This window comes from Danio aesculapii, chromosome 19, assembly GCF_903798145.1.
Source record: "Danio aesculapii chromosome 19, fDanAes4.1, whole genome shotgun sequence".
In the NCBI taxonomy this organism is placed as follows: Eukaryota; Metazoa; Chordata; class Actinopteri; order Cypriniformes; family Danionidae; genus Danio; species Danio aesculapii.
The window spans coordinates 32,100,927-32,118,201 of NC_079453.1; the positions used below are offsets into that span (position 1 = coordinate 32,100,927).

At 35.9% G+C, this 17,275-nt stretch overlaps 1 protein-coding gene across 1 annotated transcript; it reads left to right on the forward strand.

Moving 5' to 3' along the window:
• Positions 1–453: 453 nt before the first annotated feature.
• Positions 454–16,602, forward strand: mfsd2ab (MFSD2 lysolipid transporter A, lysophospholipid b). Its single transcript, XM_056479312.1, has 14 exons — positions 454–712; positions 3,450–3,575; positions 5,207–5,331; positions 8,971–9,094; positions 9,184–9,262; positions 9,349–9,518; positions 9,606–9,696; positions 10,916–11,034; positions 11,203–11,286; positions 12,422–12,505; positions 12,620–12,732; positions 12,818–12,961; positions 13,336–13,512; positions 14,959–16,602. Exons 1-14 carry the CDS (start codon positions 629–631, stop codon positions 15,008–15,010), a joined length of 1,572 nt encoding a protein of 523 aa, XP_056335287.1. The 5' UTR covers positions 454–628; the 3' UTR covers positions 15,011–16,602.
• Positions 16,603–17,275: the final 673 nt, after the last annotated feature.

Below are 17,275 nucleotides of genomic sequence, written 5' to 3' on the forward strand. Positions count from 1 at the left end.
AGCTCAAGAGATTGTGCAGTATTTTGTACTAAGTATTGCTTAGATGTGTGATATATGACAGTTAATTAGTTGGCACGCCTATCCTGTTTCTGTCTTTTCTAAATCATTTTCAAAATGTTTGATAAAGGGGACACGTTATATTGTACGACACAAACAACAAGAAGACAATTTAATTATTTTTGACTTTGACCCATATAAGCATTTGATGAATCACGACTTCCTTTTGTCATTAGAGAGTACAACTATTCTGTACAGAACGTCTGTCTTAAACTTAGTGATGCAATCGTATTATGTCCAAATGTCCCATTAACAAAAAAGATTTAGTTCCTCCGGTGCGTCAGACTCACGTGGTGACGTCAACGGTAGGGGGGGGGAAATCATACGAGCCTAAGAGGGAGGGGTTTGTTGTATTAGAATGAATGGTTCAAGGGGGTGGATCTAAACTTCCAATTACTACACCCTGTTACACGCTTTGGTAGAAACACGGGTTGATTCCAAAGGTACGGTGTATACTAACAGGATCAGTTTATGTTTTAGTCGAGTCGGTTTATTTTTCGTCCTTTTGAAATAGCACTTAATAACTGGCTTCACAGGAAAGGTGTAAACGATTTTTAAATCTTAAAGAGAGATGGCAAAAGGAGAGGGAGCAGAACAGTACTCCAATACCAGCCTCTTACAAAAACCCAGCCCAGACGAAGTCAAATTGGCGAAGGTAAGATACTGAAAATAAAGTATGCTTTTTATTTATTTCTCGTATATACAGTGAGATATTACAGATGCTTTTCTTGTTGGAGAGCCACGTAACGTTAACCGGTAAACGCAGATCGACGTGTCACATCAGGTTGAATTGAGCGCGCACGCCCTTCTTTACCGCTTCGCGACGCCAAAATTATAGGCTTCATATTATTATGAAGCAACGTTTGACTGAACACACGTGAATAAGCTTACTGTTTTTTTCAGTATTGCGCCAGAGTTTGTGGTTTTGTCACGTTTCATTGCTGGTTTGCATAGTAGACCGGTGTGAATTTGAATGGGAGCCGTTGGCTATATTCACTGCTGCTGACTGACGGTTCTATTAATGTACGTGTTATTTGAGCCTAGCTTACAGTGTGCTTAATTAGTTCATCTTGAAATATTTAGCATTAAAAGTTGTTACTTTTTTTACTTGTATTATATATATTATTTATTTATTTACAGCAGACAGTTTCCTTAATATTATTCAGTGTAACAGTACAAACATTTGCTCACATCCATATTAAAAGAAGTAGCCTATAGCAATGTAATGAAAAAGTGTTTTAATTTTACATGAATATGTTGCGCTCAATGATAGAAAATAATTTTGCCTACATGTTGAAGCCGTAAATATATACAGTTTGCATATTTAATATGCTTTCTATATTTATAAAATCTATTTTGTCACTTAAAATTTTATCAAGACAATAAATTACATTGACTATGTAGCAGACTGATCTCAAAGCAGAAGACCTAAAACACAGGAAGCTTAATATCTGTCCAAACAGCTTAACACATTTAAATGATTCCACACCTCTACCCAGCTTCATGCCATCATAATTAATGTGGTGAGTGCACAGATTTTACATCAATCAGTGGTCTGTCATCAACTCAAAATTGTAAATAAAGTAATTATTTCAGATGTGTTTTCAACTTGGGTGTGTGCCACAAGGCATTAATCAATGGTTAAATTGGTGGATCTAAGTCTAGACTCCACATGCACACATGCCACATCATCAGAATGATTAATCCATGCCACCTTAAATGTAAACAGTCATTTGGTTTATGAGGTTGATATGATTTCATTGCTGTAAAATGTGATATGCTTTATTGCTGGTAGATAAGCTAAATTAGTTGTATACTGGATATTCTATGTCAAATGACTTCCTGTTAACTCTCTCTGCCCTAATTTTGTGTGAATGGTTACAGCGCAAACTTAAAATTGTGTTTGACTGGAGTCTAAACGGTTGATTATCTAACATAAAAAAATGAAACCTGACTTTAAAAAATGGTATCGCTATTAAGTAATCCGTTATTTTGCAGAGCTGTTAAAAATTTCACAGTTTAGGGTTTATTTACTTTCCTATACCTTCTTAGCAACTTTATTTACCCTAAGTGTTGGCATCCCAAGCAAACACAGCATGCAGTCCAGAATTAACAAAAGCCCCACTGACTCCATATACCACCAACAAGTGCTCTATTAACACCCTGAGTCTTTGGCAATGAACTCCCCTTGTCCACTATTATAGCTCTGTCACACCATTTCCACGTCACTTGGACCTTCCATAAGACAGTAATCCTGTGTCTTCATTACATGACTTTGGAGTGTTAAGATCATCTCCGTGTCCTTTAACATGATCAGGGGGTGTTGTGGGAACACCGTGTGCAAAAAAAGGGCAAAGCCAATGGCTTCCAGTATGAACATTGCAGCTTTAATGATTTATTTTTGTACATGTGACTGACACTCAGCTGTTACTGACTAATATATTTGAAGTCACCAAACTGATTGGCAATCACACCCACACTTGACTTGATAAATGAGAAAGGGAGTGAGCTCTTGTTCAACCCCTATGATGAGCTTGAATTTTTGCTGATCTTCCATGAGTTGGCGTGCTGATGTTAATCAGAGAATGCTTTCTCATCTGATTGTGTTCAGTTGAATTTGTCTGCTCAAGGGCTCATATGTTGACCCAAATATAAGAATCTACATGTTCGAATGGCGAATGAGGCTACGTTTGGATTAGAATCAAACAGCAAGTCAAGCAGAAATGCGTAGTATTAGCATAATTGAAACAGACGCTTGAAACCCTAGCAATTCAACAACTTAAGCCAAATTACAGTGTGTCTGGACAAAGTGTGCCTATTTACACCGCAATTAGGTTATTTTAGATATCTGCTGGGACATGAGTAGGGTGAGACAGAATCTGCAGACATTTTTTGCTATTTTTGCAGAGAATTTTGTAAAAAAAAAAAAATCTGTGGATTTATGCGGAATGATTTTGGGAGTATCATAACTAAACTTAATATATGAAATAAAAAATATTACCTTTTTAACTTTTAATGTTGACAATTCAAATCCAATTAGAACCACTTATTTGGTAAACAAAGCAAGTCTCTGATTTAACATATGTAATAGACAGAAAGTATTAATTTACAAACTGTATTATAAACAAATCAAATAAACATTTTCATATCAGTCAATAATATTACTGAAATTAATTTAAAAACAGAATTAATATAATTTACACACATTTTCACAAGTTTTACATACTCAATGATGGGCTAAAAATATGTGGATTTCTGCGTGTGCAGATTCCGTGTGGGCCTAGACATGAGCAACTATTATTATTATTAACTATTATGACCTTATTGAATTTAGTATCCATACTTTTTTCTTATTTCTTAACTGATTTCTTATTTCTTCTTTTAATAAACAGCATGAAACGAAGAGCCGGTTGTCGGTGTGCAGCAAGTTGTGTTATGCCATCGGAGGAGCTCCATATCAGATAACAGGATGTGCAATTGGCTTCTTCCTTCAGATCTACTTACTGGACGTTGCTTTGGTGAGTAGAGCTCTGTGATTTTAATTTTTTTATTTTTTATTTTTCTGACTGATATATTTTTTGTGTCTTCAAGAAAGATAATACTTTTTAAAAATTTCTATCTAACGTGGTATTAAAATGTGTTTTTGTCAGCAAGCCCACAGGGTTCAGCATAGTTTTGTAGCTATCACAGCAGAAACAAAACCTGCTTCTCTTCATAATGTTTTCTGTTGTCTTCTTTTGAGTTCAAATATATTGCCAGAGCAAGCTCATTCTTCAATATTAGATCACAATATCAGAACACGCCCAAACATAAACCCACCCATAGACTCTCCCTTCTGGGAGATCTGGATAGTAGTCAAAAGTGAAGAAAAATAGAGATTGATTGAAAACTCCAGGTGTAAACGGCAATGTGTCTCCATTGTGAATCAGATTGCCACAAGTAATGTTTAGACCTCATGCATTTTCATTGACCAATTGGATAAAAGAGGTGTTCTTTTTGTGTGGTTGAATGCATTTGAATAACCCCAGGTATTTACATTATGAAAGCAATCCGATCGAATGTGTTTTCAAAACATTTAAACCCCATTAACACTTGAAGGCAGTGTGTGATTAGATTGCCGAAGAAACATCTTAATACCAGGTGTCAAAGTGGAGTTGATGTCATTGTATTTTCTCACAAGTGTGTTTGCATTTGTCATGCAGTAATAATAGGGCAGAAACAAAATATGTAGGTTGAAGATCAACATTTTCTGAACTTGACCTGCCTTGCCTAAAAGCCAGGCCCTTTCTCGTACATTCAATTCATGGAAAGTGCCTCGTAACAGAAGATCAAGTTGACTTGTAGAATGTAGAATATGATTGTGATCCTCAGGGGGCAGTGGGTTTCTTTACACCCCCTGCTCGCATAGTCTGAGACGACAAGTACAGTCACAAAGGGGGAATTGTACTGGAAAATGAATCGTTTTTGCAAAGGTCCTTGGTGCCATTAACTTTTGGGGCTACTGTAGTCTTGGCAGGCTTATTGGCCAGATTAAAGAGTCTGAATAGGATTGTTCTAATAGCCTTCAGTGTTTATCATGTAACCACTGACTACAGAAGACAGGTTCCCAGTATGTATTCTGCTAATGTGTTTAATCCCATAATTAACAGTTATTCCTACAATGCACAATGTCAGCATGAAGCACTTGGTCTGTGCAACATTTCCTCCAGCAGTTTTGTAATTGTGTTGTACTGTAAGTAAAGCTGTTTCAAAGGAGTAACTCCATTTGCTTGTCATGTGGCTTATGATCTCGTGCGTTTCAAGGTCACTGGGCACCATGAGCTCTGTGTAAAACTTTGCAGTAGTTTACATGCTGCCTAGCCCTTTAGACTGTTGTAAATGCGTAGGTTTATTGCGAGAAGTCATATCTTTACCTGATATGTAGCGGTGCATATCTTTCTTTATGACCAAAATAGATTGATTTTTTTTTTCTTCCAACCATGTATGTTAATAGTGATTTCTATTTTTTCCCCTTTAATAAAGCAAAAATAATTCATATTTCTTTTAAATTTGTCAACTCTTTGTTATCAGTCCATTCTAATGCTTAATAGGGTTTTGAAAAATCCCACCCAATGATGTGAGCTATAATTTTTTTTTCCTTTCTTGATAGTTGGATCCATTTTATGCCTCCATCATCTTGTTTGTGGGTCGAGCATGGGATGCCGTCACAGACCCTACAGTGGGATTTCTTGTCAGTCGGACTCCATGGACAAGATTTGGACGAATGATGCCTTGGTATGTCCTTAAATTCTCCAATGCTTTGTTGTCTAGATCTTGATGTTCAGAGCCATTTTTCACAGACTCATTGAACAAGACTCGGAATTGTCTTGTTAAAGGAGCATGTTGCCTGTAGTAACTGCTTTGCCCTTCTTAGGAAAAGTGCTGTTTCACAATTCTACCCTCAAACGACCTCTTCTGTTGAATTTAAAATACATCCCAAATGAATCTCTCTGGTCCGTCACTTGCTTTGTCTTCTGACCTATTTCTCCATCATTGTGAAATGTCAGGAGGTGTAGACTTTAAGTGGGAGAGCCAAGTATGTCTGGTGATGTTTCTAAGTGAGGGGACACAGGGGGTCGAGGGACTGGATACACTACAGAAGCAATGCCTTTGGGCAATTTGCATTTTCAGTCAGCCAATCTGATTTGATTCTACATCACACGCATGAATAAACCAGTGACTATCAGTGTCCTGACAACAAGGAACATTTGCGTATAATTTGGTCTGTTGAATAGCTTTTCTGGTTTTGCTAATATATTGTTATACTCGTTATGATAAATAATTATTTGGAATTCAAACCATTTCACTTAATTTGCTTCTGAAAGTGATAATACAAACAATTGGTAAGCAACGTATCGAATCAAACATGAAATTTGAAGCAGAAACCTACTTGACTGTTTTATTTACAACTTCAAAATCATCTTTAGTTTAAATGGCATATAATGAGGTAAATAAAATTGAGCTTTAAGGATGCTTTTAACATAGAAAAAAAAACATTTTCATTAAGTTTAATGTTACTTCTAGCAAAAAACTTTTTTTTTTTGCTAAAAGCTTTTAGAAAACTAAGTAAAAGTAAATGTTAAGCTAATATTTGTCCACCTGAAGTTGCCGATCAACTTTTTTGAAGTCCTCAAATGCCATTTGACTGAAGGAACACAAATATGAGGAAAAAACTCAACTTTGAAATTTGAAAATGATTTTTACTGACAAATGAAGCAAATAACCAATTTAAAGCTCCGAAAAGGCAGGTTTACTTATTTAGTTTTATATGTCATATGGTTGTGCATATGAGGAGTGTTTTGGTGACCATGCTTTCTTGAGTCCTCAGAAGTAGGAGGTCTCTCATTTGTATGAATAAGTGGAAAACCAGTCAGAGGAAGTGGTGGGAACTGGGGGTGGGGTGAGGGAAATGTGTGACTTCTTTCTAACTGGACACTGTGCATGTGAAGGAATCTGGTAGGAAGCTGGTGAGAAAGTTATGCCCTATTAAGCTCAATTCAGTGACATTGAATCTGAGCAAGAAGATTGTATTCTCTTAGGTGGGATCCATTAGAAGATCCCTAGTGAACGCCAGTTTTGTTCTGGGAAGTCACATGGGATTGTTTGTGTAGTTGTCAGTACAGAATTAAAGGGAACTTTTTTTCTCCCTTAAGTATCCCCTTAGAGAATCATAGACCACAAGCATGTATAATTGAATTTTCTCTGCACTTGATCACACATATTATTAATAGTCATGTGAGTTATAATCAGCCCTAAAGGGCAATTCATTACAATGGTTTATCAGTAGTGAAATTGCATACTCTGTTACTATAAAAGTCAATATTTGAACACGATTCCCTCATAAACCGCAAATGACTTTCTACAGATGTTAAGATTAAGAAAGGCCAAGATCATCTCTGATCTGCCTTAATCCGCGGAATATTTTCTGTCTTAAAGCGACATGTGAAGTGTAGATTGAGTTATCTGTAATTCAGCAATGGCATGCATAACACAGCATTTGTCCTGCGTTGAGGGCTCAGAAGGAAGACATTCCTTTTTTGTGCCACATACCATGGGGGTTGGGAGAAATATGCAAATTTGGTTGCAGCATGAGTGGTCCAACCCACAACACACCATCTCTGTTATCCAATCAGAATGAGGGGAAGGCAGACCAAGCAAAGCCTCAAGTCTAAAGGCGGCACACTCATCGGTGGGGTTATTTTAGTTCAAATGGCTGGGTCTACCGGGTAGAGTGAGATGTGGTTGCTATTTCGAACTCCTAAATAGTAGCACCTTTTTGCTAAAGGTGCACTTAAACATATGTTCAGTTAAGTCTTTACAATGACATGTTTAATGCAAGCTGATATAACAAATTGTTAACAGATATTATATATGCAAGATAAACTATAGTACAATACAGCTCTGTCATTACAGTATTTCTTCATAAGTGTAAGTGATTTTTAAATGCAATCAAATAACTCTATATCGATCAAATACAGTCCTCCATTTAGGCTTGTATAGACAATTATTTATTTGATTTTTAAATATATTGTATAATAGTATTATGTTCTTACAAAATAAACTAAAATATGGGTTGTTGGTCAATACTGATGACAAAGATTTAGAGTTTTGTTGTTTTTAGTTTTAGCAGGATGTCCCTGTCAGTGATTTCAGATGCACTTGAATAACCTTCGCTCCAACAAACTCAGTCCTACCTTTACCTGTTAGGCTCGTTTACACTGATATTTGTTTAGTGCAGGCAAAGTCCATTATTTAATCCAAGCCATGTTTTTAACATGCACTTTTTTGTTATGCTAATTGTAGTGTTAATAAATTAAAAGTCAAAAAGTATATTATTTTACATTTGGTTAACTTGTATAAAAAACATGTACTATCCATGGTAAACATTTCAGAATTACACAATATTGGCAAATTCTGCCTGAGAATGTTGTAGGTGAACATCTGTATTGTCATTAGCTAATAATAAATAAAAGCAGTATAAAATGTAGTGCCCATTGATAATCGTAATGGATTATTTTTCATATTATTATACAATGCTGCAATTATAATTGATCATTTTTCTTTTTAGAGCTTGAAATATTTGTGATTCTGAACACAGTTGTTCTTTTTTTTTTGGATGAATCAAAAATGATTCCAGAGTTTTTCAATTTGAAGGTCCACATAGAACCTGAGAACATATTTTGGGTAAAAAAAATCTTGAATATGACTTTAAAGATGGGCAATGCTACACTTTTGAGTTCTGCGGTCTTATTGGTAGCTGAAAGCATCATGGAATTAGCCAAAATGTTTGATAAATAAACAGCAAGGGGGTGGAGAGGGGTGTGAGGTTAAAAGAAACTGAATACAAACATTGATATTCCGAGTCAATCAGGGAAGTACTGTGAACTCTGATTCTGTGAAGGTATACTCTACAAAAAACTGCCAAGCGAGGCTCCACTTTCTCCATAAAATCAATAAAGCTCAGATTTAGTGCTCACTTGACAAGTCACTTTACCAGGAAAGCAAATGCCATTCAGTTCCATGACTAAATATGACTGAAATGAAATTTCCTTGTACAGAGATAACAGATAAGAGCAGACGCTATATTTCCACTTCAACGTCCACATTAGCCACCTAAAGGAGTCGTGCAGGTTTCTGAACAAAGACAGGAAGTGATCTAGTCAATTTGCTTGTGACTCAATATATTGGGAATTTATGATGACATCTTGGCTTTTATAATAGAAAAAAGGGAAAGGATATAACATGTTTGCCACATGATGTGCTGTAACACTTCACTTGGCACACCTCAACTGTGTGTTATCTGTTTCCCAGACATGCTAATCATGATCATCTTTTATACCATTCCACTAATGTCATCTCTTTTATTTTATGCAGGATTGTTTTGTCTACTCCATTTGCTGTACTTTGCTATTTCCTCATCTGGTACGTGCCCTCTGTTGACCAAGGAAAAGTTGTCTGGTATCTAATCTTCTACTGCTGCTTCCAAACTTTACAGACAGTGAGTTATCTTATTTATAACATCATAAGTTGTTGCTTATTTGGCTTTGAAAACATTTCCTAACCTTTCTTTTTTCTTAAAAAAAACAGTGCTTCCACGTGCCATACTCCGCTCTTACCATGTTCATCAGCACTGAACAGAAAGAGAGGGATTCGGCTACAGCTTACCGTGAGTTTTAAAGCATCTACAGCTAGTTTTGTTCTCTGTGACAGCTAGTTCTGTTTGCATAGCTAATCCCTTATCTCTTACCTCAGGAATGACTGTTGAGGTTTTGGGCACACTCATTGGCACTGCTATTCAGGGTCAGATTGTGGGAATGGCCAATGCTCCCTGTATCAGCACTGAGATTGACCTGAACTCCACTGGTTGGGAGGTGGCTCCCGATGTCAACATCACTGAGCCTCATGTTTCACTGCAGGACCTGGTGAGGCTTTTTTAAAGACAGGCTGTTAAAATTAATGTTTGTTTTTGTCATTAATATTAAATTGTTGGTATCTTATGGTTTCCACAGAGAAATGCTTACATGATCGCATCTGGTGTCATCTGCGCCATCTATGTTGTCTGTGCTGTGGTCCTGTTCCTTGGTGTAAAAGAACAAAAGGGTAAGTGCTGGTACTATTACAAAGACTAAGTATTTCTCTGCTTTTTTTAGGATGACATTTAAAGATTTAACAATTCTTTTCTCTATAAATGCAGTAATCAATACCTTAATATTTCTAAAAAAGTGATTTGGTGTTTTAAATAATTTTAATGTAAACCATTTAAGGATCTATTTGAAATGAAAATCATTTTTTACAATTATAAATGTATTTACAAATTTTATTTCAATAAATGCAGTCATTTTTTCACGATGAATAAAAATATTGACACAAACTTGACTCATTTTATTGGCCCCAAACTTTTGAAATGCTAGTGTAGATCAAGCGATTAGTCCACATCTATAATGTCTTATAGTAGGCTAAAAGATAACCAGATTAAGCTTTTTTTTATGTAAAATTTACACAAAGTGGTCAAAAAATTGACAACTCATCCTGCGCAGAACATTTTTGGTCCATTTAAATGTCTAAATAGCAGTCTTCATCATAATACTACCACAAACCTGACTAGTAAGTAGCATAATGTTGCTCGTGGCTGTGAAATTTCTATTGTTTTTTTTTTGTTTGTAAAAAGGGGAAGTGGTTCCTTCAGTTTGCACCAACCAAACCTGGTGATGAATGTGTAACAGTGCTTATCAGTCTCATGGGGTTCTTGCAGATGTGCTCTGGGCTTTTCCACGCTGCTCGAGTTACTTTGAATCAGTAGTTGGCCCTTCACCAGAGCTCAGGTGGTCCCAGGGAAATGCCAGGGAAGAAGCTTAGCAGGGTTATTAGCTTTCACAGTACAGAGAGAGCTGTTTGAATGGAGCTTGTGGTAAAAGAAGGTCATTATTGGTGTAAACTTTATTTTGGACCAAACTAATTCAGCTCAAATAAGCAGGTCTATATTGTGAGACTGTAGTAGTGAAAGGCAAGCACAATCTTGACTTATTATCATGCCTCATTTGTGGATTTATAATGCTCAAGGTGTAGAAATGAAAGAGAACAAGCAATTAAACAACTTTTTTTGTGTGTATGTGTGGTTTACTTGTAATACAACTCTGCAAGTTGTTTTAATGATCAGTGTGCACAAGTTCCCTTTCGTTTTCAGTGGGTTAACACCTAAAAATTGTCGGGAATAACCAAAAAGCTTAGTGTTTGCATTTATTGTAGCAACTTTAATTGCCATTTGTTTGATCTAGTGCCATATTTCCATCTCATCTTGACTTTCTCTTCTTTTTGACAGACACATGCAGGGTAAGGACTGAGCCCATGTCATTTTTCCAGGGTATTTGCATGGTAATGGGTCATGGTCCATATGCCAAGCTGGTCATGGGCTTCCTCTTCACCTCTCTAGCCTTTATGGTAAGTCCTCATGCAAATAATTTAGGTTGATCTGTGGTCACAACCAGCTGTTTGGTTGCTTAAACTGCAACCGCTATGGATGAGCAGCACTGTGGCCAATACTTTATTTGTTAGCTTTTCCAAATGTTTCCTTACCCTGTAGCTTATGTCTATGAACACTTCTTGCAGCTTCTGGAAGGAAACTTTGCTCTGTTCTGCATTTACAATCTGGGCTTCAGAAATGACTTCCAAAACATCTTGCTTGTCATTATGGTGAGTAAGGCATTTTGATTGTGCTTTTTCAATGCTAAAAGACTATTATTGAATTCTTCAGTGTAGAAAGGTTGTCAATATGCAGAGTACTGGCAACCAGATTGTTTGAAGAAGAGCAGAAGTTGTTCAAAAAACAAGATGAACAAGTTCATGTTCTTTTGTCCTTGTTCTGAGTGTTTAAACCCACATTCCATATGGATTTCATGTTCATAAAGAGAGGATTATTGTTGTCATGTAAACCCAATACTGTTGCGTTTTTTTTCTTTCTGACTACAGTAATCCTGAGGGAGATGTAATGAATAGAATGTTTTGAAATATTGAAAATATGACACCAAGCCTACATTCTAATATTGTTGTCAGAAAGGTGTTTGGCATTCTTGTTGGCAGTCTGCGTTTAAACAGAGATACTGATTGTGAAATAAAATCTTGGTCAGTGAATTGCTTGCGTGCCTTATCTATCCTAAATCTAGAAAGATAGAACAGTGCAAAAACAGAGCATGGATTTAGATTGAGGTCATGGCTTTGAGTCACAAAAATGGCACATAAAATTAAAATGTTTGAGAATTTTGCGTTAACATTATTTGAAAAAAGTAATTATGATTGTGGTGAATTTATTTATTTATTTTATTATTATTTTTTTTCCCCAGATAATTTGACCCTTGTAATGACATTAGTTCAGGTTGCAAATGTTGTGCTTGTTGCTTTGGTGAAATTTCAAAACTGGTTATATCTTTTTCCAGGTTAAAGGTATAGTTCGCCCAAAAATGAAAATTTACCCACCATTATTATGTGGTTTCAAACCTTAGAGTTTCCTTTTTCTGTTGAACACAAAAGAGGATATTCAAACTTCACTCTATTCAACACGGACCTTCATACTAGGGAAAAATATACCTATCGGATTCAAGCATTCTTCAAAATGTCATCTTTTGTGTTTAACAGAAGAAAGAAGCTCAAATAGAAACTGAAGTTGCGGCTGAGTGGATGACAGAATGAATCATTTTTTGGATGACCTATCCCTTTAAATGTTATTGTGTCAATCTCAATAGAACATTCCAAGAAAATGTCCCTTTTTATTCTTCACACTCTTACAGCATTTCTCATTGAGCCTCTTCTATTTTCATTTCCTCTATTTTAGCTCTCTGCCACACTTGCTATCCCATTTTGGCAGTGGTTTCTCACGAAATTTGGCAAGAAGACTGCAGTGTATATTGGGACTACAGTAAGTATTGGCAGTGGCACACATTGAAACCTTCAGTTAAACTGAAACATCAGCGTTTGTCATCTAAATACTGTTTTTGATTCCAGTTACTGATGTTTTATGTTCTCTCTGCAGTCTGTGGTGCCTTTCCTGATCTCTGTAGTCTTGGTGCCAAGCAGTCTTGCTGTGACATACATCGCGTCGTTTGCTGCTGGAGTCAGTGTGGCAGCAGCTTTCCTCTTGCCATGGTAAATATCCAACAACAACAAATAAAAGGTGTGCTTCCAAGTTTGATGCACTTGTATTCATGAGTTTTTTTTCATATGTGCTCAGGTCCATGCTTCCGGATGTTGTAGATGATTTTAAAGTCCAAAATCCTGACTCTCAAGGCCATGAAGCTATCTTCTACTCCTTCTATGTGTTCTTCACCAAGTTTGCATCTGGAGTTTCTTTGGGGGTCTCGACTCTTAGTCTTGAGTAAGTTTACACTACTTTAAGTGTGGCACAGGTCAATTTGTTTTTGTTTGAGAAGAACAATTCTACATTTTTATCCCCATTCTCATATGTTGTATTGTAAAATTATGTACTTTAATTCATGAGTCAATGAGGTCTTTTAACGTTGGATTATAGTCTGCATGATCCAATAAGCCTGGATTTGTGTTCTACTGTATGAGAATCAGTCTGGCCTCCTGACCTGCAGATATAATGCGATTAGCACTTCTCTTATGGGTATGGGTATTTCGGGTTTGTAGACTGTGACCATGCAGGACAGTGTTTCATGTGAGATACATTGATCAGTCACGAGGCTGGATTTAACATGCTAATCTTTTGTTTCTTGCTCTTTGAAACAGTTTTGCTGGCTATGTGACGAGAGGTTGCACGCAACCCGCTGAAGTCAAGTTAACCTTGAAAATCCTGGTGTCTGCTGCTCCCATAGTCTTGATCATTATCGGACTGCTAATATTCATCTCATATCCCATCAATGAGGAAAAGCGACAAGGCAACCGCAAACTGCTTAATGAGCAAAGGTAAATGCACCTACTGATTTTCTGAAGCCCAAATTGTACTTTGCTTTTTATTAAGGTTGTTAGTTTAATACTTTAATTGAATTATTTATTCATGGAGAACCTAGCATGCAGACCCACCATCTTACATTTGAAACAGTTGATTGGTCATAAACGTGATGCAAGACATTGATTCACTAATATATTTATATGTTCCTACAATTCAAGATATTAGAGCAAAAATGCCCATTATTAGTTTTTGTTTCATATTTGAATTGTATGATACAGTGGACCCATTTCACAAGACTTATTTAATGCTCATCAGCATCCTAAATCCTCAAAGGTTTTTCATGTTTAGATAAAAAAAAAACGTATGTACATTTTATAAAGCTATACGTTGTATTATATCATCCTTGCATCAAATTACAAAAGAAAAAACACAAATTACTGCTTATACAAGGTGTTTAATGCAGCATCTAAGGGCAGACAGTAAATTTTACTTTTTTTTTTTTTTTTTTCTCTTTTCTGGCTGCCATTATCAGTCTTGATTAGATTTGAATGTGAAACATGTATTTATGGTACTTTCACATTCATTTCTCTATGTAAACTCAACTATGGCATAACTTCCAGTGGTGAGAAACACGGAAATGTGAAAAAGATCTGTTATGCCACACATGCCAACAACTCAATTTTGTCTTGAAATAGCGCAAATGTGATATTAATTTTATACAACAGTTCTAGAACAACAATGAACTACAGGTACACAGCAAAATCCTCCTGAGTACAATTTTAGAAAGTATTTAATCCTTCTCTAAATTGAGTTACTCAAGTTAAAGAGACAATGAAAGGATTAATTTGGTGATGATTGAGCACTGATGATGAACACCTGCTGATTTCAGTCACAGCCTTAAAAGAAATCAGCTGAAATATAATACATTGAATCTCTCAAAATCTGAGCAGAGGATCAACTCGATCAATAAGCAACTCCACAAACAGCAGCTTTACTTATTACCAACCTGTTTGCCCTTATTTAAAGAGGGACCAAATGCTCTCTAAACTGAGTACATTTTACTCAGAGGACTTTGCTGTGTAACAGTGAAAATAATGGCCATACTTTTGATGAGTGTGAGATTGAGAGGACTAAAAGATATTTGTATGTTTCGAATAAAGCACTACAAAGACATTCTCGGTGCTCATTACTTTTTAGATGAAGACGAATGTTTGTAATGTGCATGTAAAGTACCTGTGCTACACTGTGTGTTCAACTGTATACTAGTATTTACTGTAAAACAAAGTATATGTTGGGATTCCATTCTTCCAGTCACATGTCTTGCTTAACTTGAGCCTGCTCAACATTCTCAAAACTGTAAATTCAAACCTCTAAATCTGATTAGTAGCATTCTTGTTTTTTGGGGGCTGTGATTCATTAATTTCGCCTAACTCTAACCTGTGTGGCTTTTTTTTTAACAGAGAAAATGAGATGGACTCAGAAACGGACTCCACTGAACTCAATGTGGTTTAATAGAACCAAAACCCTGATGGGACATTGTGCCATTTGAGTTGGACTAACAGAGCCGGAACAAACCAGAGTGAATACTCTGAACCAACCATGCCTTGTGGCTGAAAGCTTCCAGCATCATCACAAATATGGATCAACTGGAAACGTAGCCTGTGCCAACTCAAGCTCAATGTGCCTTTCCATTTCCAGTTGCAAGAGCTAATATGGAGTCGGCTTGTGTGTGTGTGTGTGTGTGTGTGTCGCCAGTATTTGTGCTGCTCACTGGTTAAAAAAAAGCCAGCTTTTGATAAGCACACATCGATATACTGCACTAAGAAAATGATGAGGTGGGACATATCGACCTTTTAGATGAAACTTGAAACATTTACAAAGGTTTTTAGGTGCTAAAACCAAACATGCTTTTCAATTGTGATTGAAAAGTACATTTTGGAAGGAATATCTGTGAACTGTACACTACATAGGTAATGTTTGTATGTAATTTAATATTTATAAATGCTTTTGTGCTTCTATCTGAATAAGCAAACTTGAAACCATGACACCTAAATGGGGTTTGATTACATCAAACTGTAGTATTGCACACAAAGTTATCACCTTTTTCTTCTTGTATTACTTTCCTTTTCATCTTCGTGGGGCATACAGAGAGATGTGCTGAGGGAAAAGTGTACAAATTTGATCCCTCGACACCTTCAGATCAATCAATAAGCATTAAAATACTGCTGAGGCTTTGAATTAGATAAACGCCATCAGAATGTGTGGGCTTGAAATGTATTCCTTAATTATTCCTTCTGGTGAGAGGTGAAGAAGATTATTTAAGTATTTATTACTTTTCTTTTAAATCATATGTTGATTTGATTGTCTTTTTCTCTCATCTTCCTTAATTTATCTTGTTTAAGGGCCTCTGTCACAAAATAAGGGCAATTAGGGTAGAGTTGTCACTGCTGAATTATATCTAATATGCCATTACTTCCTATGGAAAAGCCAACCAGTGTGTTTACAGGTGACACTACTGTTTATTTAGGTGTTAAATTAATTTGATTTCTGGTCTGTTCGTTTTGATTCTTCGTCTAGTCTAGTGCTTTTATTGTATAGTATTAATTAATGTCGGTTCTCAGCCTGTAACTAAGTGTGAAAGATCTGAATGCCAAGTGTTCCCTACAAATGTGTACGTGCTGTGAAATATGTACATAGACCCGTTTTTCATTTTTTGGGGGAAAATGGAATTATTTGTAAATAACATTTGTGTATATACGAGTGTTGTATGTTATACATATGTACATATGATGCACATTGAACTCTCATCAGTGCAGTTTTTTGCATGTTTCTAATTAATACTGTTTTCTAACATGACAGTTTTGTATTGATGCATCTGTGACATTTCGGTTGCTCTCATTAACTCCAGTTTGTGTTGATCTGTCATAATTTCCACATACTGATATCAAAAATACAGTTATTGTAAATAATAAATGTGCTGATGTTTGTACATAGATTTTATATATTTTTGGATGGAATCCTAAATGTGTGTGTGTGTGTGTGTGTGTAGTTATTTAAAAGAAACCATGTAAATGGTGGTTAATAAATGATAATTGATATTGAAAGATCATTTTCTAATATGTCTCCTATTTCAAAACACTTGAGAAATAACATGAATACATTCTATCTATCTATCTATCTATCTATCTATCTATCTATCTATCTATCTATCTATCTATCTATCTATCTATCTATCTATCTATCTATCTATCTATCTATCTATCTATCTATCTAGTTCTAGACAGATAAACCTGTACTACGTATAATAAATGGCATATATTTTTATTTCGATTATTTGGCATAATGATAGATGGTGTATAGTACACATTCCGTTTTTATATAATGACAAATTAACATTTTATATTCGTTAACGTAAATGGCGTTATACAAACCTGTTTGAGCGGGAAATATATATGATTATTTAAGTTAACGTTGCCGGCGACGACATTTTAGATACAAACTAGAGCCTCCTGTCATTTTGTCAATATTATTTTGAAAGAACGAAGATTGGTACTGTGTCTGTCAGTTTCAACCAATAAATTTATTAAATATTAACAGGTAATATAGAAAGAAGTTACCTTGGAGTTGGGGCGCCTCCTGGAGGAGACAATTCGACAGCAGCTTAGTGATCGTCCCTCGATTACTCCTCCTGCTGATGATTGCTCGACAATTGATTGTTCAGAGCTGATGCAATACTGTCATTACAAAGCACAATATTTAAAAAAACAGCTATATAAT